The following is a 26,074-nucleotide window of genomic DNA, read 5'->3' as shown; positions in this document are numbered from 1 at the left end:
TGCCAAAATCTTAACAACCGTTTCCCTAATCACCCCACGAGGGGGTCGTGGCCCGCCCCCCACCCCCAGGACCCCTACCTCATCCACCCCCCTCCCCTGTCCCCTGACTGCCCCCGGGAACCGGGCAGAAGGGTCTCATGGGGCACCGTAGTGGGTGTCCATTCCGCCCAGCCCTTAAGAGCCAGAGGGACCTGCCGGGGGGCGAGGTGGGGAGTTCCGGCGGTACTTACCTGGGGCGGCTCCCGGGAAGCATCCGGCAGGTCCCTCTGGCTCCTAGGGGCGGGGTAGCATAGCTAGGGGGAACAGGGGGAGCGGCCGCTCCCCCCACTGATCACATCAAAAGTGGTGCCTTAGGCCACTTAGGTTGGAGCACCCACGGGGAAAATTTAGTGGGTGCAGAGCACCCACCGGCAGCTCCCTGCCCTGCGCCCAGCCCCAGCTCACCTCCACTCCGCCTCCGCCCCTGTACGCGCCGCCCTGCTCTGCTTCTCCGCCCCCCACCACCCCGGCTTCCCAAGAATCAGCTGTTCTTGTGGGAAGCCTGGGAGGGCTGAGAAGCAGGCGGCGGCTTCATGCTCAGGCCCAGGGAGGTGGAGGTAAGCTGGGGCGGGGAGTGGTATTGTAGCAGCACAACCTGCTGCAGCACGGCCGGCCCTCCTCACACTCCCCCGCCCCAGCTCACCTCCGCTCCGCTTCCCTGGGCCTGAGCGCGAAGCCGCCGCTTGCTTCTCAGCCCTCCCAGGCTTCCCGCACGAACAGCTGATTCTTGGGAAGCCGGGGTGGTTGGGGGTGGAGAAGCAGAGCGGGGCGGAGTGTAACTCAGGGGCAGAGGCGGAGCGGAGGTGAGCTGGGGACGGGGATGGGGAGCTGCCGATGGGTGCTCTGCACCGACCAAATTTTCCCCGTGGGCTCCAGCCCCGGAGCACCCACAGAGTCGGCGCCTAAGGCACCACTTTTGGCCAGTTGTTAAATTTAGAAGCCCTTTTAGAGCCGGTTGTCCCATGAGGGACAACCGGTTCTAAAAAGACTTCTAAATTTAACAACCGGTTCCAGTGAACCGGTGCAAACCAGCTCCAGCTCACCACTGCCTATACCGGAAACCTACTGATCGCTATACTTACCTACATGCATCCAGCTTCCATCCAGGACACATCACACGATCCATTGTCTACAGCCTAGACCTAAGATACAACCGAATTTGCTCCAATCCCTCACACAGAGACAAACACCTACAAGATCTTTATCAAGCATTATTAAAACTACAATACCCACCTGGGGAAGTGAGGAAACAGATTGACAGAGTGAGACGGGTACCCAGAAATCACCTACTATAGGACAGGCCCAACAAGGAAAATAACAGAACACCACTGGCCATCGTGTACAGCCCCCAGCTAAAATCTCTCCAGCACATTATCAACGATCTACAACCTATCCTGAAAAACGATCCCTGACTCTCCCAGACCTTGGGAGGCAGGCCAGTCCTCACTTACAGACAGCCCCCCAATCTGAAGCAAATACTCACCAGCAACTACACACCACACCACACCACAGAAACACTAACCCAGGAACCAATCGCTGTAGCAAACTTCATTGCTTACTCTGTCCCCATATCTACTCTAGTGACACCATCAGAGGACCCAACCACATCAGCCACACCATCAGAGGTTCATTCACCTGCACGTCTACTAATGTGATATATACCATCCTGTGCCAGCAATGCCCCTCTGCCATGTTCATTGGCCAAACCAGACAGTCCCTACGTAAAAGAATAAATGGACACAAATCGGACATCAGGAATGGTAACACACAAAAGCCAGTGGGAGAACACTTCAGTTTTCCTGGACATTCTATAACAGATTTGAAAGTAGCTATACTTGAACAAAACAACTTCAGAAACAGACTTCAAAGAGGAACAGCAGAACTAAAATTCATTTGCAAATTTAACACCATTAATTTGGGCTTGAATAGGGACTGGGAGTGGCTGGCTCATTACAAAAGCAGCCTTGCCTCTCCTGGAATTGACACCTCCTCATCTATTATTGGGAGCGGGCTATATCCACCGTGATCGAATTGGCCCTGTCAACACTGGTTCTCCACTTTTGAGGTAACTCCCTTCTCTTCATGTGTCAGTATATTTATGTCTGCATCTGTCATTTTCACTCCATGCATCTGAAGAAGTGAGCTTTTTACCCACGAAAGCTTATGCTCAAATAAATCTGTTAGTCTTTAAGGTGCCACCGGACTCCATGTTGTTTTTACTAAAATAAAAACAGCTATCATTTTCCATAGTGAAAGATGCCTCTTTTCACTGTCTCATAGTTCATTGAATGTTTCAGTTCTCATATGAGTCTATTCTCCACTTGATGTACCACACATAATTCCTAGTTAGCATTGCACAAGCTTTTCATGGCAGAACTGTTGCACTTAGTTTACAGTTTTATTACAGAAGCAAATTTTCTACATTTCAGCAAACCCTGGGAAGTCCAAGGGTGGATGTAAAATCCACTGTATTTAATTTGGTTAGACCCAGTGAATATCTGGATCCCTGCTCACGTTAGTACTCACCACTGCCCCACGCTCCTCATCCATGTGGGCACTAATGGTACAGCCACGTATGACTCGAAATAGATCAGCAGTGACTACAGGAATCTGGGAGCAAGGGGAAGGAGTTAAGAGCACATGTAGTGTTGTCATCCATCCTCTTGGATGAGGGTAAGGGCTCAGGCAGGGACAAGCACATCCTGGAGATTAACGCACGGCTGCACAGAGGGCTTCGGCTTCCTTGATCATGGGATGTTGTTCTAAGCAGGAGGTCTGCTGGAAAGAGGTGGGGTCCACCTGACCAAAAAGAAGAGCGTCTTTGCATACTGACTCCCCGATTTAATGAGGAGGACTTTAAACTCAGTTCAAAGGGGGCAAGTGACAAAAGCCCATAGGCAAGTATAAAAAAGACAACCTTAACAGAGGACTAGATGTTGTGAGTGGCATGGGAAATTACAATAGGGTCATAGGAGCAACAAGAGGGAAATTAATGGGGGAATCTGCTCAACATCTTAGGTGTCCATGCAAAAAAGCAAGGAGTATGGGAATAAACAGGAAGAACTGGAAGTATTAGCACATAACCTAAATAATGATCCAATTGGCATCAGCAGAGACTTGGTGGGATAAATCTCATGACTGGAATATTGGTATAGAGGGGTAAAAGCTTGTTCAGGAAAGGCAGGCACGTAAAAGAAGGGAGGAGGTGTTGCATTATACATCAGGAAGGAGGTGAGAGGTGTGAATATAAAAGGAGAAAAAATAGGGGAGATGTCATTGTAGGGGTCTACCATAAAGCACCAATTCAGGAAGAGGAGGTGGATGAGGCATTTCTAGAGCAAATAATAGAAATATCCAAAACACAAAACCCCATAGTAATGAGGGACTTTAACTATTCAGACATCTGTAGGAAAAATAAAATGACAAAAAGCAAAATTTCCAATAAGTTCTTGGACTATATTGGGACAACTTTTTGCTTCAGGAAGTGGAGGAAGTAACCAGGGGGAAAGCCATTGTAGTCTTGATTCTGACCAACAGGGAGGAACTGGTTGGAAATCTGAAAGCCATTTGAGTGAAAGTGATCATGCAGTGATAGATATGATTCTAAGGAAAGTGAGAGCAGCAGAATAAGGACAATGGATTTCAAAAACCAGACTTTAACAAACAGAGAATTGGTAGATTAGGTCCCATGGGAAGAAAATCTAAGGGATAAAGGAGAGTTCAGGAGAGCTGGCAGTTTCTCAAGGAGACAATATTAAAGGCACAACTGAAAACTATCCCAATGTGAAGGAGAGATAGGAAGAATAGTAAGAGGCCAATATGATTCCATCAGCAGCTCTTTAATGACTTGCAAATCAAAAAGGACTCCTACAAAAAGTGGACACATGGACAAATTGCTGAGGAGTACAAACAAAAGCACAAGCATGCAGGGCCAAAACCAGAAAGGCTAAGGCCCAAAATGAGTTACACCTAGCAAGGGACATAAAAAGAAATAAGAAGAGGTTTTTAAAATACATTAGGAACATGAGAAAGAAAAAGGAAAGTGTAGCTCCTCTACTTAGTGGCAAAAGAGAGCTAATAAATGAGGACATCAAGAAAGCCGAGACGTTTAATGCCTATTTTGCTTCAGTCTTCACTGGTGACGGAATAGTCATCACAATTAATATTAGCAACAAGAAGGAAGGAATGTAAGAAAAAATAGGGAAAGAACAGGTTAAAGAATATTCAGATAAATTAGATGTCTTCAAGATAGGAGGGTCTGATCAAATTCATCAGAGAATTATAGAATACCAGGGTTAGAAGGGACCTCAAGAGGTCATCTAGTCCAACCCCCTGCTCAAAGCAGGACCAAGCCCCAATTTTTGGCCCAGATCCCAAATGGCCCCCTCCAGGATTGAACTCACAACTCTGGGTTTACTAGGCCAATGCTCAAACCACTGAGCTATCCCTCCCTCCAAAGGGTACTTAAGGAACTAGCTGAAGCAATCTCAGAACCATGAGCAATTGTCTTCAAGAACTCATGGAGGATGGGTGAGGTCCCAGAGGACCGGAATAAGGCAAACCTAGTATCTATCTTTAAAAGGGGGAACAAAGAGGACTCAGGTAATTATAGACCAGTCAGCCTAACTTTGATACCAGAAAAGATACTAAAACAAATGATTAAATAATCAGTTTGTAAGCACCTGGAGAATAATAGGGTTAAAAGGCAGCCAGCATAGATTTGTCAAGAACAAATCATGCCACACTAACCTAATTAGCTTCTTTGACAGGGTTACTGGCCTCATGGTGGGGGGAAGCAATGTATAAGATATATCTTGATTTTAGTAAGGCTTTTGACACAGTCCCACATTATCAAAAGCAAACTAAGGCAATGTGGTCTAGATGGAATTACTATAAGGTGGGTGCACAGCTAGTTGAAAGACCATATTCAAAGAGTGGTTATCAACAGTTTGCTGTCAAACTGTGATAATGTATCTGATGGGGTCCCACAGGGTTCAGTCCTGGTTCTGGTTCTATGCAATATTTTCATTAAGGACTTGCAGTGGAGAGTATGCTTATAAAATGTGTAGATGATATCACGCTGGGAGAGGTCGCAAGCACGTGGAGGAAAGGATTAGAATTGAAAATGACCTTGTTACATTTGGGAATTGGTCTGACATCAACAAGATGAAAGTCAGTAAAGATAAGTATAAAGTACTACACTTAGGAAGGAAAAATCAAATGCACAGTTACAAAATAGGAAAAGGATCTGGGGGTTATAATGGATCACAAATTGAATATGAGTGAACAATGTGATGCAGTTGTGAAAAAGGCTAATATTCTGTGGTGTATTAAAAGGAGTATCATATATAAGACCTGGGAGGTAATTGTCCTGTTCTACTTGACACTGGTGAGGCCTCAGCTGGAGTACTGTGTCCAGTTCTGGGCACCCCACTTTAGGAAAGATGTAGACAAATTAGAGCCAGTCCAGAAGAGAGCAACAAAAATGATAAAAGATTTAGAAAACCTGACGTCTGAGGAAAGGTTCAAAAAAGTGGACATGTCTTAAGAAAAGACTGAGGGAGGAACCTGATAACAGGCTTTAAATATGTTATCATATTTAAAGAGAGAAAGGTGATAAAGTGTTCTCCACGTCCACTGAAGGCAGGACAAGAGGTAATGGGCTTAATCTGCAGCAAGGGAGGTTTAGGTTAGATATTAGGAAAAACTTTTTAACTGTAAGGATATTGAGCACTGGAATAGGCTTTCAAGGGAGGTTGCAGAATCCCCATCATTAGGGTTTTTAAAGACAGGTTAAACAAACATCTGTCAGGGATGGTCTAGATTTACTTGGTCCTGCCTCAGTGCAGGAGGCTGGACTTGAAGACTTCTCAAGTTCCAGTCCAGCTCTACATTTCTGTGATTTTATACACTGAATTAAAAAGTTCCATAGCTTGGCCTTTTCAACAGCATGTTTTCACTATTCATTTTTAATGCCTTTCAGAGTCACTCTAATACTGCTAACTATGACAAGCTTTTCTGATGTTCCTGGGGTTGAAATAATGGTATTCATAGAATTCCCCTGTAATTTAACATTACTGTCAACTCACTGTAAAATGTCACCAAGTTTTTTACTACCATGACAGTCTCCAAACTTCAATCTATATTATAATATTCATTATCTTTCTTTCCCTTCCAGTAATGCTTCTCATGGACCTAGTGCAACTCTCCAAGTTTCCAACTCTCTCTATAATCTTAGATTTCAGAGTAACGGCCGTGTTAGTCTGTATTCGCAAAAAGAAAAGGAGTACTTGTGGCACCTTAGAGACTAACCAATTAGTTAGTCCCTAAGGTGCCACAAGTACTCCTTTTCTTTTTATAATCTTAGAAGGAAACATTGGAAACAGTAAGCCAGGCATTAAGTTCGAAGATAAAAACTTAATTAAAGTAAATAAGATCCTCACCAGTTGTTTGTCTGTGGCTTATGCTCCTCTATCATCTACACCTATTGTTGCTCTTCATTAGCAGGTGCTACCACAGCAGCCTTACTTTAAAAAGTAGCTGGGCTGAAACTGGGCAGATGCCCCAGAAAAAAGGACTCCTCCCTGCGGCCAGGCAGTGACTGCAGAGCCATTCCACAGCTACTGTAGCACCCACTCTCTGAATAGATACGCCGCTACACATACTCTAGCTCATACTCCCCATCACGAAATAGGGACCATGGGATAGGATATGTGTAGTACCTTGTCGTGCCCTGCCCATCCCTGGATGCTGGCCATAATGGAGCTGAGCTCTATGCTACACAATGATGGGGGCGCGATCCATGTCCCCCATGCCCTGCACCATGGAACTGCACAGGTTCTGTTAGCAGGAGACCCCACAGGGCCATCTGAGCTGGATTTGCCCTCTAGTTTAGTTCATTCAAACCTAAAACAAGAAATAAATTATAAGTCTTAGAAGGAGAGTGGGTCACTTTCAAACACATGGGAAATAAGAAAAGGAGTACTTGTGGCACCTTAGAGACTAACCAGTTTATTTGAGCATGAGCTTTCGTGAGCTACAGCTCACTTCATCGGATGCATAGCATATCGTGGAAACTGCAGAAGACATTATATACACACAGAGACCATGAAACAAAACTTCCTCCCACCTCACTCCCCCGCTGGCAACAGCTTATCTAAAGTGATCCTCAAGTAGAGCCATTTCCAGCACAAATCCAGGTTTTCTCACCCTTCCCCCCCCACACACACACACACATACAAACTCACTCTCCTGCTGGCAACAGCCCATCCCCCTTTGAAACCCCTCTTTATAATGCGCATGATAATCAAGGTGGGTCACCTCCAGCAGTAATCCAGGTTTTCTCACCCCCCCCACACCCCCCCCCCTTTTTTCCAAAATCCACACACACAAACTCATTCTCCTGCTGGCAACAGCTCATCTTACAATGTGCACAGCAATAATCCAAGTTTAACCAGAGCGTCTTGGGGGGGTTTTGCAGGAAAAAAAACAAGGGGAGACAGGCTACCTTGCATAATGACTTAGCCACTCCCAGTCTCTATTCAAGCCCAAATTAATAGTATCCAATTTGCAAATGAATTCCAATTCAGCAGTTTCTCGCTGGAGTCTGGATTTGAAGTTTTTTTGCTTTAAGATAGCGACCCTCATGTCTGTGATTGCGTGACCAGAGAGATTGAAGTGTTCTCCGACTGGTTTATGAATGTTATAATTCTTGACATCTGATTTGTGTCCATTTATTCTTTTACGTAGAGACTGTCCAGTTTGACCAATGTACATGGCAGAGGGGCATTGCTGGCACATGATGGCATATATCACATTGGTGGATGTGCAGGTGAACGAGCCTCTGATAGTGTGGCTGATGTTGTTAGGCCCTGTGATGGTGTCCCCTGAATAGATATGTGGGCACAGTTGGCAACGGGCTTTGTTGCAAGGATAGGTTCCTGGGCTAGTGGTTCTGTTGTGTGGTATGTTGTTGTTGGTGAGTATTCGCTTCAGGTTGGGGGGCTGTCTGTAGGCAAGGACTGGCCTTTCTCCCAAGATTTGTGAGAGTGTTGGGTCATCCTTCAGGATAGGTTGTAGATCCTTAATAATGCGTTGGAGGGGTTTTAGTTGGGGGCTGAAGGTGACGGCTAGTGGCGTTCTGTTATTTTCTTTGTTAGGCCTGTCCTGTAGTAGGTGACTTCTGGGAACTCTTCTGGCTCTATCAATCTGTTTCTTTACTTCCGCAGGTGGGTATTGTAGTTGTAAGAATGCTTGATAGAGATCTTGTAGGTGTTTGTCTCTGTCTGAGGGGTTGGAGCAAATGCAGTTGTATCGCAGAGCTTGGCTATAGACGATGGATCGTGTGGTGTGGTCAGGGTGAAAGCTGGAGGCATGTAGGTAGGAATAGCGGTCAGTAGGTTTCCGGTATAGGGTGGTGTTGATGTGACCATCGTTTATTAGCACTGTAGTGTCCAGGAAGTGGATCTCTTGTGTGGACTGGACCAGGCTGAGGTTGATGGTGGGATGGAAATTGTTGAAATCATGGTGGAATTCCTCAAGGGCTTCTTTCCATGGGTCCAGATGATGAAGATGTCATCAATATAGCGCAAGTAAAGTAGGGGCGTTAGGGGACGAGAGCTGAGGAAGCGTTGTTCTAAATCAGCCATAAAAATGTTGGCATACTGTGGGGCCATGCGGGTACCCATAGCAGTGCCGCTGATCTGAAGGTATACATTGTCCCCAAATGTAAAATAGTTATGGGTAAGGACAAAGTCACAAAGTTCAGCCACCAGGTTAGCCGTGACATTATCGGGGATAGTGTTCTTGATGGCTTGTAGTCCGTCTTTGTGTGGAATGTTGGTGTAGAGGGCTTCTACATCCATAGTGGCCAGGATGGTGTTATCAGGAAGATCACCAATGGATTGTAGTTTCCTCAGGAAGTCAGTGGTGTCTCGAAGGTAGCTGGGAGTGCTGGTAGCGTAGGGCCTGAGGAGTGAGTCTACATAGCCGGACAATCCTGCTGTCAGGGTGCCAATGCCTGAGATGATGGGGCGCCCAGGATTTCCAGGTTTATGGATCTTGGGTAGTAGATAGAATATCCCAGGTCGGGGTTCCAGGGGTGTGTCTGTGCGGATTTGATCTTGTGCTTTTTCAGGAAGTTTCTTGAGCAAATGCTGTAGATGCTTTTGGTAACTCTCAGTGGGATCAGAGGGTAATGGCTTGTAGAAAGTGGTGTTGGAGAGCTGCCGAGCAGCCTCTTGTTCATATTCCGACCTATTCATGGTGGTTTTTATGTGACTAGTGCCAGAAGTGTATGCAGTGCTGTCATTTTGCACCAGTGCGGTATTCCTCAACTGGTCAGGCATGAGTCCCAGGGAGGTCATGAGGAACTGAAAATTTTATTGCAACTTGAAACAAAGAAAATCTCTTTCCCCATGCACTGCACACCTTCACCCTTCAAGATCAAGTATTCTCTGAGAACATCTCCAAACACGCAGTCACACACACACACAACTATATTATATAGACTTCTTGTTATCACTGATACATTTTTTACTCTTATTTTTATAATAAAGGTAAGTTACAACAAATTTTGACTTCGAATAAGGGGTTGCCAATCCGAAAAGATTAAAAAACACTGTGCTATGCAAATAAGACCATAGAATATATATATATATATATGCTAACAATGCTACAACACTTGTATATTGACTTCCATCTGAGGATTTCTGCACACATTGAAAACAGGAGTTAATTTCTCCTAATGGTAGATACTTAAGCATTATTATTCCCATTTTACAAATGAGAAAAGTGAGGTAGAGAAAGAGTCTGTGATGGATCCAGGAATTAATGTCTAGTCCTGGTCCTTCACTATACACCCGTTCTTCCTCCCTTGCAACTGAAGTTTCAATTCTCGGACAGCTTATGGCAGTTATATAAGAAAGTTTGAAATGCATCACTGGACTCTTCCACCTCAGTGTTACTTTAACAGGAATTACTTGTGAGACAAAGACTAACACTTTCTCCACTAACACAGGAAGCAAAAGAAAATTGGCACCGGTCTGAGTCTTGTTTTCCAAGAGTGACATCTAGAGTTTTAGCTGAAATATAAAATGGCTTTTTTTTACTCGTCTGATGCAAAAATATAGTGAATTCTTGGCCACATGTAATATTTTGTAATGTCCTTTAATTGCTATATGTTTTAAAGAAAATTTTATACAAAATACAATATTGTTAAGTGACTTGTATATGGCTTGTTTTTGCTGCAATACTCCACTATTAAATAATGATTTCTTTTTTGCAGTTCTGTAATGATATCCTTTTGTTTTACATATGTTGATTGATTAATGAATGAAGCCTTGCACCATGCCTGGTGATATTATCTCACTCATTTTACAGATGAGGAGACTGAGAAGCAGTTTGTGGCCGAAGTCATGCAGCAAATCAGTGGACGAGCCAGGAATAGAACCACAGATTTGTGTCTCCTATTGCTGTACTGTGACTGCTAGAAGCTACCCCCTCCTTTTGGCAGGTAGATTTAGTAAACACTGGATATGAAAACTGTTTTCACAGATAATCTGGTTTGCATGTCACTTTGAAGGAGAGATGGGCCTAAACCAAACCTGGCATCAGAAAACCTCTCAGCTCTGGAGAATTTTGGCTCTGGAGCCTAGATTTGCCTCTAGGGCTGCATTTACACTAGACAACAAAATTAGTGGGACAGCGCCAATCTAAATACTAATGGCACAGCATGCCTAAATTAGCCATGCTGTTTTGGCTGCACAGAGTAAATCTGAAAATTTGAAAACTCCTAAGTAACTTAGGGCTAGATCCACAAAGGGACATAGGCCAGAGGCGCTGGAACAGGGGAACCAGGGGGCCATGGCCCTCTCACTTTTTACTGGTTGTAAGGGCAAGCAATGCCGGGAGGGGTGGAGAGGAGTGAGCAGGGGCGGGGCCTCAGGGGAAGAGGCGGTGCAAGAGTGGGGCCTTGGGAAGAAAGGGGCGGTGCGGGGACGGGGCCTTGGGGGCAGAAGGGTCATGGTTCGGGCCCGTGTAGCCCCCCACTTTTAGGGCACTTCTGCTGCTCCGGACAGAGGCATTGCAATGCTCGATATTCCTACTGCCAACTTTTAGGTGCCTTGCCACCCAGTGGCATCCACAGCCCGCAGTTAGACATCTAGATTCCCTGTACAATTATGGGGAAAGATAGGTACCTAAGAATGGCATCCACAAAAACCAGCATGCTGAGCTAGCCAATAGGAAATGCTGAGGAGAGGGGTGTGGCCTAAGCTCCACCTCTTAATAGGATTTAGGCACCGAGGTCTGGCCCAGAGGGTCTCTTCTTGGGATTCTCAGCTGAGCTCTCTCAGAGTTAGGTGCCTAAGTGGTTAGGGCACCTACCTGGGAGGTGGGAGATGCAGATTCCAGCCCCTCTGTTCCCATGACTATTGAATTACTTGTACAGAATGGAACAGCATGAACAGGAAAGACAGAGAGACCCACCACTCAGCCAAGTGGCACTGAGTGAGGGGCCTTGCAACCTATTGTCATGAGTTTTAACAAGTGAGCAAGCATGGCCCTGCTTTGAGCAGGGGGTTGGACTAGATGACCTCCTGAGGTCCCTTCCAACCCTGATATTCTATGATTCTATGAAATGTCTTCTTTAGCAATTACACAATTCCTAATCCTCAGCGGATACAGGCAGACGATTGCTTCGTGTCAACATCCAATTGAAAGAGTTATAAAAATATACTAGGGGCCCAGTTCTGCCCTGTGGTGGCTTCGCCCATCCTATAACACCCAGATGGCAGCAGGTCAGAATTTCCACATAGCGCTCTGATCGGCAGGAGGCCAGGCTAGCTCCACTGCTTCGGGGGGAGTGGGCCATGGGTTTTTCTGTTCTGTTCAGGTTCTTGCCCCAATCACCATGGTATCTGAGCATTAATGGCCTGCAGACACGGTCAGGCCACTGGTCTGCCTGAGCATGTAATGTGACTGGCAAACTCTCTAGACTAGGCAGAACTCCTGCCCCTTTCCAAAGCAGTAGTCATTTGTGTCCCCTGTGCATTTCCGCTGCACAGGGGACACAAACTGGTTTCATTAGTCCTTTGTTTGCACCTGGTTGCCATTCCTTTTCCCTGAACAGGCTCTGTTAGCTACAAACTCTTTATGCAGAATTATGTATTCAAATAAAAGGGAGAGATTTCGGACTATATTTCCCTATTACTAGGCAAGGCCGGCCCTGGGCACCAGCAAAGCAAGCAGGTGCTGGCAGCAGCACATCTATAGGGGCGGCATTCGGGCCATCCTTTTTGTTCTTTTCGCTTGGGGGCCGGCCCTGCGGGCGCTCACCCAGGTAGACGCTGTCCCGGCCCCCAAGCTGCAGCCGAAGTCCAGGTGGAAGAGCCGCAGCGGATGGCCAAAGCTGGCCCTGGGACTGGGGTCCAGCAGCAGTGCAGGGGGGGGCGCTCTAGGGCTGCTGTCGTTCACACCGCCAGCGGGCTCCGACACGTGGAGCGCGGGACACTCGGGCTGGGGGCCGCCTCGTGGGGCGCACGGAGGAGCCGCCTGCAAGTGTCGCAGGGCGGCAGCCCCCCAGCGCCGCAGCCGGGGCTGGGCGAAGCGGCCCGAGCTGCCCAGGGGTTGCGGCAGGGCGGCCAGGAGCAGCAGCAGCAGCGGGGCCATAGAGGGGACAGGTGCCCGAGGCGCCTCCGTGCAGGGCCCACATCCCGCTCTCCGGGGCTCTGCTCCCTGCCAGCCTCTCCCTCTGGGGCTGCCCTGCCCCGGCTCCTCAGCTCCCTGCCGGGGAGTTCCCCCCAGCTCTGCCCTCTGAATTCCAGGCCGATCCTGGAGGCGGGAACCCCTGCTGGAGGGACCCTGGGCTGAGGCGCCGCCCGGGAGCCCTGCTGCTTACCCCGACCCTGCCAGTGCCTGACTGGCTGGAGGCGAGGGGGGAGTGGGCAGAGTCAGGGCCCCCATGGGCTCCGGAAAGGAGTCGGGTGGATGCAGCCTCCGCCCCTGCTAGTGTCATGAGCGGGATGCTGATGACCTGCCCTGGGAGCGAGTTACCAGTGACCCAGGGCTGGGGGAGCAGGGGGGTTCGGTGGGGGGGTGAAAGCCCAGGGCTGGGGCAGCAGGGCTGGTGCTGTGGGGGGAGGGCTCTGGTGGGGGGAAGGGGAGGACCCCAGAACTGGGGCGGCAGGGGGTGCGGGGCGTGGGGGGGTGGAAGAGCCCAGGGCTCGGGCAACAGAGGAGAAGGGGGGGAGCCCGGGGCTGGGGTGGGGGCAGCCCAAAATTTTTTTGCTTGGGGCAGCAAAAAACCTAGAGCCAGGCCTGTTACTAGGGTATATTACTGAAAGGTATGCAGGAGCGGGCTCAATGTGCGTAGGAAGGGTAGATCATTCCAAAAGAGGAAAGATGGAAATCCATTATAAAAAATAGTATACATCATTTGGAGGGAACATTTGGCTTCAGAGCCCTGAATGCTTTGTCCAAAGTTTTCTTTGAAATTATTTTGTACTTAAATATAATTGTCTGCTAAAGACACTGATCTTTCTGATAGCACAACCGCTTGTGACGCCTAAACACAATGGATGAAATCCAACCTGGTCCCATTGAAGTCAATGGCAAAACTCCCATTGACTTCAGTGGGACTAGGATTTAACCCAAAATATTTGGATAAACTGCATTATGTGCCTCAAATCATAAATAGAAAATACATGTTATTGGGCCGGTTGTTGCTTACTTAATATATTGCTGTGGCCGCTGTAAATATGCTTTGGTTTGCCAGGTACCTGCAAAAGTTACAATTACAATGTAGGTTTCAGAGTAACAGCCGTGTTAGTCTGTATCCGCAAAAAGAAAAGGAGTACTTGTGGCACCTTAGAGACTAACCAATTTATTTGAGCATAAGCTTTCGTGAGCTACAGCTCACTTCATCGGATGCATACTCTGGAAAGTGTAGAAGATCTTTTTATACACACAAAGCGTGAAAAAAAATACCAATGTACAATGCCATTACAAGGTTGCCCCCTTGTGGAATAAGAAGATATGTACTTGTGGCACCTTAGAGACTAACAAATTTATTTGAGCATAAGTTTTCGTGAGCTACAGCTCACTTCATCGGATGCATGAAGTGAGCTGTAGCTCACGAAAGCTTATGCTCAAATAAATTTGTTAGTCTCTAAGGTGCCACAAGTTCTCCTTTTCTTTTTGCGAATACAGACTAACACGGCTGCTACTCTGAAAGAAGGTATGTGTAAGTCTAACATTTGGTATATTTACTACCCTCACTGAGCAAGAACTTTTGAGTTTGTGGTGCCAAAATATTGTAAACTGATGTCACTTTTGATAGGTGATATATTCTCTGTTGATTTTATCAGGAGTGATTTTCAGGTATTTCTAAATCCACGCTAAACTGAAGTGCTGCCAGCTGAATCAGACAGCTCATTTTATCCGGTTTTTAACAGACATTACGTGACGATTTAAACTCTCATAAGCTAGTAACTTCAGTCTCCTCCTTTTCACCATCCAGCATCTAGCTCCTCCTTTTTTCTCCTATCCTTTTAACATAGCTAATGCATCCTGTCATTGGGTACTTAAAATCATTAGATTTCTCCAGTAGTGTCAGGAAAGAATGAAGTGAAAAAGTTGATATGGATCGAAAAGTAAAGAGTGAGCATTGGGAAGTTTTCAATCATCCATTGACCAATCATATGAGAGATACCAAAGGTTTTTTTTCCAAAGCTGTTATTTTCTCATGTGAACTCATCTGATTTCCTGTCTTTGAAGATATAGAGCAGTTAAAAAAAGTTTAATTTACCTGCAAATTGTCCATGGTTGTGAAACTGCTGCCATTTTCCCTCTACTTAGACCTCTCCAGATTCTCTTATTTTCACCAAACCTATGGAATATGTATATAATGTATTATTCTGGATGATTTGGGGGATTGATAAGTGCAAGTCTAGTACGTATACCTGACACTGTACATAGCTACAAGACTAACACAGCTTTGCTGTTTGTCCTGACACGTCTAGCTGAGTTCTTTAAACACTGTGTACCAAATTCTCTGACGGTGCAAATTAACAATGTTCCGCTGAAGTCAAGAGAGCTGCATCAGTTTATTCCAGCAAAGAACCTGAGCCAGTATCCCTGCACTCAGTATAGCTGAGCACTGAAATACATTCTGTCACTGAAATTCATTCTGTGATTTCTGTCAAAACACACTATTCAATCAATGCTGTTTGTTCAAGAGCAGCAGTCCTTGTAATTTAACAGGAAAAACATCCCATAGTTCAGTGTGTGGTAAATACTACTGCTGAAAGTTAATTGCCAGACTGCAAAGCTGACAAGCTGATGTTATGACAGTTCATTGCCTGTATTGAAAGGCTCCTTTCTTCATCTCATCATTCTTCACGTTATACATAAATATAAAGGGATAGTTTTCTGTTCTCCTATGTGAGTGACAGAATCTGCGATCAAGCAACATAATTAACCCATGGATTGAAAATAATAGCTTGTCAAGAGTAAATGCAGCTATGATTTCTGACAGGTTTCCAGAAATCTATCAAAATGTTGGTATCCATTTTTAAAATGAAGTAATTGATGCTAAAGAAAATTAGAGTGCATTGCAAATTGCCACTGCATATTGGCTGTCATCACATTTCACGGTACATAGATATTTTGTTGGTACTGTGTATACGATGAGCAAAATCCTGCTTTTACAATATATAGCAGGGCTGTTTGAGGAGGCAGAGTAGAGTCAGCCATGCAGTGGGTCCCTGAGCCATCCTGACTGTGAAAGACAAAGAAGGTTTGTGTGGGGAGGCAGTATGGACCATATCTGAATGGTCTTCAGTAAAGGGTGAATTGGAACCCTGTGATCCAGCTTCCGTAAGGGGTAACATGCAAGGGTGCCAGGACCTTTGTAGAAGTGTGTGTGGGGGGGGGGGGGAAGGAGTTAAAATGCTGCTTAAATATCCCGGAGAGTACAACTGTAATACACATAACCAGAGTACAAAATGTAGCCACATTATAATATTTAAGGTATGAACAAAAAAAATAAGACAACTTTGTTCTAAACATTACTGGAGTGGGTGCGGGGAGGGAAGTGATTTCCAGCCTGTTCCCACCCCGAACTCGCAGGCTCTGCAGGAGCCTTCCGGGCAGGGGTTTAGCACCAGCTTTGACCCATCTCACCCCAGCCCACCACCAAGCTTGGCCCCGGTACTGTCCCCAGGGAGCGCGGGGCTGCTCCGTCCCCTGGGCTTTGTTACCAAGGCAGCAGCCATGTGCGGTGCCACTCCTCCTGCAGGGGACACCCTCCCCTGGAGAGCCTCCTCCGGCCAGTCTCCACAGCCACTGAAGCCCCTGCAGTCAGGTTCCCTGGGTCTCCAGTGAACAATGCCCTAAGGCTTAACCCCTTCCTGCTTGCGCTGCAGCTGGGGGACAGGAGGCAGCTAGGTTATGTCAGTGGCCAGCAGCAACCTGGAGGCATTAGCTGCCTTTCTGCACGATGGGAGCAGGAAGGGATGGGAGCTGCTTCCCGCCACAGGGGTGGGAGGGGAAGGGATAGAGCTCTGCAAAGATATGGGCCAAGTCATCCCTTCCCCCTCTCCCCTTATGGCTGGAAGTAGCTCCCGTCCCTTCCCGCCCGCACAGTGCCGACAGGCTGTTGCTGGCCACATTCTGGTGTGATCCCTGGCTGAAATCGGGGGGAGGATGTGACCCCCCCCCCCATGCCTCCCCACAACCAGCACCTCTGATGTTTTCCCATGGTGCATATGTTTCTTTAGTTAAAAGGGAGGGGGGGCGTGACCATCTGACCCTCTCCCCCCCCAGTTCCAGCACCGGTGGTAACATGTAGCTGTGCTCTCCCAGAGCAGGGTAAAAGGCAGATTGTGACTCTCAGAATCCCAGTCACAGCTTCCTCCTCTGTGTAGGCTCCAGGGTGCTGACCAGGGCATTGGAGGTTGGGAGTAAAGCCAAAGCTCCACCTGCTCCTCACCTGCCTGCCCACTTGCAACCTACCTGTGTTGGAAGAGTAATAGCAACCAGGCAGCAGCTACTCTGGGCCCTGCATAGGCTCCAGGAATGTGGGTAACCAGTGAAGGAGGCAAGTAGCTCCTTACACATGCCTGCTCCCCTGTGCAGGAACCCAAGAGAGTTCATAGTTGATTGAGCCCTAAAGGAATCCCATACTCTCCCTCAGTAACAATCTGCTGACTGCAGCATATGCACAAAGCATTCATGCCTCTGCCCCCAAACTGCCTATCTATTGCCCTAAGACAGCGGTCCCCGAACTTGTTATCTCACGCCCCCTCTTACCCGTGTCTACCCCTCCTCCAATCCCGGAGATGGAGCCAGGAGCAGGCCGCAGCTCTGGGAAGGGGGGACGTGGACAGGGATAAGGGGGCCGTGGCTGGGGCTACAGCTGGGGGCGAGGGCGGGGCAAGGAGTGGAGCCAAGGCCAGGGGCTGAGGCCGGCAGCCGGGACCCCAGGCACAGAGCCGGGAGCGGAGCCCTGGGCACAGGACCAGCAGCCGGGGCCAGGACCTGGAGCGGAACTGGGTGGCGCTCCCTCCTCGCCCCCCCCACCACCACCACCATGGGCTTGGCCCAGACTTCAGCTGCGCCCCATCCCTGTATGTTCCTCTGTGCCCCCTGCGGGGCACGCCCCACAGTTTGGGGACCTATGCCCTAAGAGAAAAAAACACACCCTTGGCTTATGGAATGTTACTGCACAAGGCAAGCTGTGGCCCTGTGTATCGTCGGGTCAGTAAAAGTGATGTGTGAACATTAGTTACTGTACAGCTTGGTGCTGTAAAACTATTCCACCATGTATTTGCAAACACCAACATATATACTTTATACTATGGATTAAAATAATTTTTAATTATTATTATTATTATTAATGATTAGTCTCCGCTGGGAATTTTTTAAAATATGTATAGTCAATTCTATTTCAGACTAGAGCTCTTTCTTAATTATACAGTATATGAAAGATTCATTGTAAATCCTTAGCCTCATTTTAATAATACTTACACTTAGGCTAAATTTACCTTGCAGACCTAATCTCCCAGATCAGTAATTGTATTAATTTATTTATCATCTCAGCATTCCATTCTGTGATATGCTTTCTGCATTGCATCATTTCAGTGATAGTTAACAGCATCTCAAAGAACACGCATAAGGCAATAGGCAGATATTTTGTCATTAACAATGGTATATGTTTATTAGACATCACATTAAATTAACAGTAATGACAAACACTTAACATGTCTCATTTACGTATATAATGTTACACACCAGCAATGTCTACATCTGTAACAAATCACAAAAGTAAGCCTTAAAGACAAATGCGAGTGAGGTAATTAGAACCACTTGTGCTCAAACTAAAATCACTAGATATAGCGCTTTATCCCAAAGTACAAAGCAATGAGTGAAGTACTAGCAAGGGCTGTGTCATCTGCCAGTGGTACTGTACTATTTGGTTGGTTCTTCTATGAGAATGTATGGTCTTTGGGTGGGACTTTCAAAAGTGCTCCAGGTAGGCCTGAATTTGATCCCACGATTGACTTCAGTGAGAACAGTTAGACGAACTCTGAGTGCTCTTGGAAATCCCAGCCTTGATGACGTTATGGACAAAAACAGTTTTTCAGTGTGATAAATTACTGCCAGGCTGATTGCATATCATCTTTCTGATGATTTGCAGTGCTTTTTTGTTTTGATTAGCGTGCACAGTATGGTGGCATTTTCTTGTGTCACTTTCCTTGACTTTTATTTGATGGTTTCTATGTAAGTCTGAATCCAGGGAAGGAGAATATCAAGTTCACTGATGGCTTTGTAGATGCCCTTTTCTCCAAGCTGTCAGTAAGAGAAAGGTGTTAGAAGTAGAAGTCAACCATGTTTTCAAACCGTGCAGTATTTGAGTTCTTTGAAATCAACTATCAGGGCTTTACCTTATCAAATGTTTTCTTTATTTTTTTGACAGCCGTAGTTATTCTAGTGGATGGAGCACATGGTAGCTGAAGGGACAAGAAGAAAATCAGAAGAACTTCTTGTAATGTGGAGTCTGGCGTAAGCAACTGATAATAAGGAAGAACAGAGCCCGTCATATAGCCTCCTCGGGGCTCCTGATACAGATATGTAAAGGTAGCAACGTTTGGGCCATACTTGCTGTTGTAAATGGGTGAGTTTATATAAGCTTTTGGAAGATATGTGAGCACACTTGGGAAAGCTATAAAACATAAAACAGTGAAACTTGTACAAGGGACCACTCACGTTAGGAACCTCCTTCTTTTAAGAGACCTCTGCAAAGTAGTGAATGCAATTCTGTTCCCTTACATGGTTACTTAAAGTGGGTTTAAAGCTATTTACAAAGTTAATTTACGTTTCCATGTGGAATTTTTAATGATTGTTCTTCCCATTTTTAGTGCTAATTAAGGGCCCAATTCTGCAATCTTGAACTGCAAACTTTCAATTCCCATTGAAGTCATTGGGAGTTTTGTCAGAATAAAGCCTGAAAACCATTTTCTCCTGTAACTAAATCTAGCAAGGAAGCCATAGATGTAAGGGTCAAGTAGTGGTATCCGACCAGCCACATATGGCTATCTGAAACATAGATTTATGTAATCACTGAAGGATCAAAATGTAGCAGGGTGTGGAGGGAAAGGGTTTATTTAGTCTAACCCATGCTGTAAAAACTAAAGATTGGAATTCAGTAAGATACTGGTCCAGTACATTGCTTTTATCATTCTGAATGTTTTTTTCTTCCCTTCAGTAGCCTACGGAGCCTCCTGCAGTGACCTTCATGGCATCCATCAGCAGATGGGGCCCTAGAGCGCTGGGAGCAACATTAGAGAAAGAAAGAAGACTTAAAGACTTGCTCCCTTTGACTCTTCAGGAAAAAACTGTCAAAACTGCTCATCTGCTTGAGTTAAAAAGTGAATGGGCCTGCTCCAGGAGTAAGGTACTGCTCAATGTAATGAGGGCAAAATCCAGAGCTTTATTTAGAAGGACAAAGGGCTGAGCAGCTGAGGTCTGAACATATGGTTCCAGGGAGCCTGTGTGATGCTTAGATCACAGAGCTATCCCTATAGAATTGGCTTTGATTCTTTGATTGAATTGGCATTTAGGGTCCTTTATCCTGTGTCTATACATCAACTGGCACAGTGGAGCTCCAAACCTGACTGGCACCTCTGAGTGCTACCACAATACAAATAATAAGAATGTGGACTGATTGAATTGATGGCGAAGTAGGGAGTCCAGGTTTGGAATTTGTGTAGCAAACTAGAAGACAAACTTAGGGGAGACTCACTCTCCCAAAGAGCACACACACACAAAAAAGACACACCCTCCTCCCCCCCCCCACCCCCACCCCCGCACGCACAAATCACAGACCCGCCACAGTCAGGAGCATGAAGCCATTGACAATGTCTTTTAGTAGCAGTGTTCATTTTAAAAGAAGTTTTCCAAGTGATTCGAAAATGATTTTAAAAATTGTGACACTCCGACTAAAGATCCCCACTACTCTCAACTCATCAGGTTAAAATCTTTTGTGATGTCATTGTCCCACTAATTCTTATTCCTTCTAGGAGTTCTCCTGCAAATGAGGAAGTCAAGATCTGATATTTCTTATTAACAAATCAAGCAAAAAACTACTGAGGTCTAGATTGCCTTTAACCTTTATCAGAGGTGCCTTGGAAAGAGAAAATGTAAACAAAATCTACTTTAATGGATAATGCTATAACTTTTCTATACAAAATATTTAAACATTACTTTTTAGGCTTTTTTTAGGCAAATTAGTCATGATTCTTTATACTTTTAAACAGTGATACAGTATGCCACAGAACTAATGCATCCAGAAGAGATGACACTGAATTTATTTTTTTAAATGACTGTTCATAGAGTCATAGATTCCAAGGCCAGAAGGGACCATTGTGATCATCTAATGTGACCTTCTGTAAAATACAGGACATAAAATTGCCCCAAAATAATTTCTAGAGAATAATTCTGCCCCAAGTGTTCATACATATTATACAACTGTTCTTTCCACCTAATAGGAAAGTGAGCTTTCTATATGATTAGGTGGGATTATGTTTGGGCTGCGGTGTAAGATCTGCTAGTGAGTCTGAAATTAAATTGCAACAATTCAAATCATGCAATGAATTTGTTGGATTTGGGCACATTGTTCAAATGTAAGGTAAAATTTTCAAAAGCTTTAAGTGACATAGGAGCCTAAATCCATTTCCAAAAGAGATTTAGGCACGGGAGAACACGTCTCATTGAAATAAATGGGAATAAGGATCCTCAGTACCTAAGTCACTTTTGAAAGTGAGATTTGGTCTCTTAAATCAGGTAGATGCTTGTGAAAAATTTTCCCATAGTCTACTGGATAATGACTTGAGCGGATGGTGTAATAATCAGAATGATAATATAGCGCGCTTTATTTGGTAGGGCCTTTATATCAGAAATATTTGGTCAAAAAATAGAAGTTTTTATATATAGTATGGAATCATATGTTACTGACTGAGTCAGAACTATCTTAGCTATATGACTTTCCTGGAGTACATGGGACTATACAAGATGCTTGTCTGATAATGAATTACTATTGCCTTGGTTGTCCAAAGAACTTGATTCCCCGGAAGGTGGCACCATCGTTATGTGCCACTCCTCTGAGACCGGCATGTTGACTTGGAAGAAATTCCTTCTTATGAGCATCTTATACATAAGATAAATCATAAAAAGGAAGAATGTATCTTATCTAAAGGAGACAACAGATGTGCAAATAAGAGGATCATGAGATTGCTAAACTCTTTGGGGGTGAAGCGGTATAGCAATCCAGGAATTTGTGTAAAGTATTCATTGGGTTTTGTTCTTTGTCTACATTTTATGTTATTCTTATGTATGGTTTTGTATCATTGATTTAAAATCAGTATAGCGTTTACTTTTAAAAGTGCTGTCGAAATGACAAAAATTAGAAATCTTGCCTTATAGTAAATTCTGAAAGCTAATGTTAAATCTTTTCTCAAATACCTGTTTTTTTCTAGTAGAAGAGAGGGGGACTTCTCCCGCCTATAAATATTTTTTCAGTACAGTTCCTGTCAATATCCAGAAATCTAAACTCTAAAATACTTAGATTTTTATCGAGTAAGCACTGGCTCTAAATGTGCAATACAACAAAAAACCCAGTGCATCTTGTCTACATAGTTATACAGTACAGGATCCAAGTTATTTGTAGGTTAGAGTGTGCTACAGGTTGCAAAGAGTGCAATTATTTAGTAGTAATTAATATTCATAATTCAGTCATTGCTGGTAGTTTGAGTTTCTTGGAATGTGTTGGTGCCTTTAATGGCATAATTGATTTTCTGAAAAAAACAGTGGAATTTCTTTACATTTTAAATACAATATGGCAAACTGACCATGTCAAAGACATAACATTATGGCACACTACATGATGGGTGTGCATGCATGTATGTATGAATGTAGTATATACATATATATAAAACATTGCTATAACATACAAAAACCTAGGATGTCCTTAACTATAGAGTCTGAGTACTGGTGGGGGTTTTCCCATTGATATTTTAATGTTTTCATGTGGTACAAACATGTAGAATGTGTTTTAGTTGAGCTGTAATGCTGCAAGGGCTTCTCTACATTTGATTATTTTGTACTGCAAATATTTGTATGGAATTAATATCTACTTATACGTTTATTAATAGATATAATTAGATACATTTTGATTCTATAACTTGTGTCATACATTTCTACCCTCTTTCATTCCTTATCTGTATATAAACGGCTAGTCATTTCCAGGGGTGCTGGAACAATTTGTACAGTGGGGGTGCTGAGAGGCATTGAACCGAACTGTAAACCCTGTATATGATCGAAACCACGTCAAGCTGGGGGGTGCAGCAGCACCCCCCACACTTCTAGTTCCAGCACCTATGGTCACTTATTATCAGAATCCTCTATTTGTGACACCATGACTGGCAATCCTGGAAGAGATTATGACAAGGGATTGTGATTTCAAGTGAGAGAAAAGCAGGTGGAGGGGATGAATTTCTAAGGACCAACAATCCTGTTTTCATACAAATAAAACTCAGGAAAGTAAATAACTGATGTTTCATGATACAGTGAAAATTGTTTCAAAATACTTTGGGATTCTTGTCTCATTTTTCATGAAACACGAGCAGCAGTTTCAAATGGAAATATTATTTTTTTGCTGCATTAATGAAGTGTGGGTAAGAATTAGCCACTCCTTAAAGGTACATTGCTGAAGTAGGAACACATAACAGGTATTATGCTCTGTGAGCATCTCTAGTTATTATGGAGGTCAGTGGAGTTAGGAGTCTTCTGTGAGGGAAAAAAACATGTCTTCAGGCTTCCCTCACATGGAGTGTTTTCTGTGTTGGCACAAGACAACCTCCAGCTAATCTCCAGGAGATTGTGCCCTGCTGTGCTGGGACATAGGATAGAGTTCACAGTCCCCCTCTTCCAGCTCTACCCTGTCCAATTGCAGCCAAAGTGCTCAGGTTGTAGCTGCACCCTGGAAGCAGTAGGTGGAGAGTGAGTTGGAAGTAGGCTCTATGGTACACATGCGCACACACAGAGCAGCGCTAGCATTAGGCGTATGCTAAATGAGTGTAGTAAAATTTCCCCCGCACAACTGGGAAGCCCCAGGAAAGCATTGAGCTCCTCAGAGAGCTCTGAATCACCCCGCCTGCTAAAAGGATGATCTAGCCCTTTTCTGGTGCTCGGGATAGCCTGGCTCACTTCACTTCAAAGAAGATACTCACACAGTTGTTTAGGTTCTCCTGTAGGGCCTGAAAGGCGCTAGCCAGGTACACCTTTTCACTTCCAAAATCAAGGCCTCCAAAAACATTTTTCACATAGAATGAGAGAAGCTGATCTCGAACGCTGCAATTTTTCTGAAAACAAAATAAGTCAGACATTAATTCAATGTGAAACTGTCACATCAAATCTGGCCTAAAATTTAAGTTTTATCAAATTCACCATTTATAAAACAGACAGGCAATAGGAATCCTTTCGTCAATTTCTTTATCGTCCCAATGGACAGCCATTTGCTTTTATTTTTTTGAACAAATAAACATTACCACAGGGGGGATTGCAACCCAGACAATGCAATATTGTGCTAACCCGAAAGCGAAATACACCAGAGACTGATCATTAACAAAAGTATAATCAATGAATCTATTATTTTCTGTCCTAGAATGCGAAACATAGACATGTAGCAAATATAGTGAACCCCAAATTACATTATTTGGGCCAAATTATAGTGTTCTTATGTGGATTCACTGGGAGGCAGGAGTCCAATTCTCCTCTTCCAGTGCAATATTGCGCTGGGGGAGGGGGGAAATTCAGCACAGCTGTTTGGGATTCCGGAATGCTATGTGGGGCCACTAGCCTTCCTGCCATAATACACACCCTAACAGGCCATATGTGGGCAGATGGGGGCATAACTATGGTCTTGGCCCTCAGGTGAACTAGCTAGTCCCTGGAAAGTACAGCTGGGGAAGAGCACCTGCTATACCATTTTCACTGGTGCAGCATGCGCTTCCCCCCGTTCCCCCCTTTCCAAGCACCAGTACTAGTCTTCCCAGTTATCATCCCAGACAGTATGCCAGCCTCTACCTTATACAGGGACAAAGTGCCTCCAACTGCCCCCACCTGGCACTACAGTCACTCAGCCCTTCCCTTTCCCATTCCCTCCCCCTCCATCCCAGTGCTATGTGGCCTGTAAGAGAATCTTTTTCAGTGTTAATAGCCCAATGTGTTATTCGTACCCTCAGTAGGGAGTTTTTCAATCTATGGTCCTCAGTCTAATATTGTCCCTCAAAATTAAACACAAATCACCAAATTCTCTAACAGAAACCATTCCTTTTGATCAGTCCCTCCAACCTCATTCAGAATGAAATATGATCAAAGTAAAGAAGTGGAAAACAAAGAATCCAGATCTTACCATAAACAAATTTTTGGTTGTCTTTTTTAACAATCTTCTGTTCTTGATGAGATCTTTCTATAAAGAATAATGAATTTTAATTTAGATTAATGTACATCTAACCTTCCCCTCCAGATCAGAAGGAGGAAAGATGGATTTTTTGTTCTGTGTTTGTATAGCACCTAGCACAATGGGGTCGTGGGCCATGGCTGGGGCTCCTAGGTGCTCTGGTAATACAAGTAAATAATAATCATTAATACATAGGACTAGAACTCAGGAGATCTGAGTTCTGTTCCCAACTCTGCCACACACTTCCTCCATGACCTTGGGAAAGTCACTTAACCTGTCTATGCCCCCTTGTTTTACCCATCTTTAAAACTGGGATAACAATACGGTCCAATCTCACGGCAGTGTAGTGAGGATTAATTTATTAAAATTGCCAGGTGCTCAGATACTCTGATGCCACAGAAACATCTGTAAGTAAGTAAAAATGAACATATAATCTTTCCAACCAATGGGATTAACTTACTGGAATAGATGCTTTGAAAGTAGTTGCCTTGACATATAGGTTCTCTGTCACTTTGGAGATCATTCCTTTTCGACAGCCTGAGGATGCCTTTTTGCCTTCAGCAATGAAAAGACACAGTAGAACTAAAAGAAGACCAGACCTGAAAAGAGAATACGGTCTCATTCTCCCCACTCCTTCCTGCCTCTGGTATAGTCACAGCAGCCTGTGGGATATAACAAGACTGGTTAGATGACAAAGGTTAACCTAATTTTGTGAACCCTCACAGCAGCTTCTCTGTTGAGATGTTCATATAGATAATTTATTGCTGATGTGTTGGTAGATCACTTTTGTTGCTCTATTTTGATACATCTTGCTCCACTTTCAGCTAGTTTGACCACACCAGCTGTGACGTTTGTAAAAGCAATCTCCATATTTACTGGCAATAAGGGCTAGGTTTCCAAGAAAGAAGAGCTTTGCTCTCACATTGAAAGGCTTCTTTCTTTTTCTTCAGTGGTCTATTGAAGAGAAAATGGTTAAATTGGTTAGCTTGGTTTTGTGACAAAAGGTAGTGGGTTTCT

At 44.7% G+C, this 26,074-nt stretch overlaps 1 protein-coding gene across 1 annotated transcript; it reads right to left on the bottom strand.

The window, feature by feature from the left end:
• Positions 1–18,801: 18,801 nt before the first annotated feature.
• Positions 18,802–25,679, bottom strand: IL26 (interleukin 26). Its single transcript, XM_027828136.3, has 5 exons — positions 25,518–25,679; positions 25,010–25,066; positions 23,826–23,957; positions 18,984–19,049; positions 18,802–18,888 (listed from the first exon to the last, which is right to left on the bottom strand). The coding sequence occupies exons 1-5, from the start codon at positions 25,677–25,679 to the stop codon at positions 18,802–18,804; spliced, it is 504 nt and encodes a 167-aa protein (XP_027683937.3).
• Between the last annotated feature and the right edge of the window lie 395 nt (positions 25,680–26,074).

This window comes from Chelonia mydas, chromosome 1 (assembly GCF_015237465.2).
Source record: "Chelonia mydas isolate rCheMyd1 chromosome 1, rCheMyd1.pri.v2, whole genome shotgun sequence".
In the NCBI taxonomy this organism is placed as follows: Eukaryota; Metazoa; Chordata; order Testudines; family Cheloniidae; genus Chelonia; species Chelonia mydas.
The sequence above is the reverse complement of the archived record's forward strand: the minus strand, read 5'-3'. Positions and strand labels throughout refer to the sequence as shown.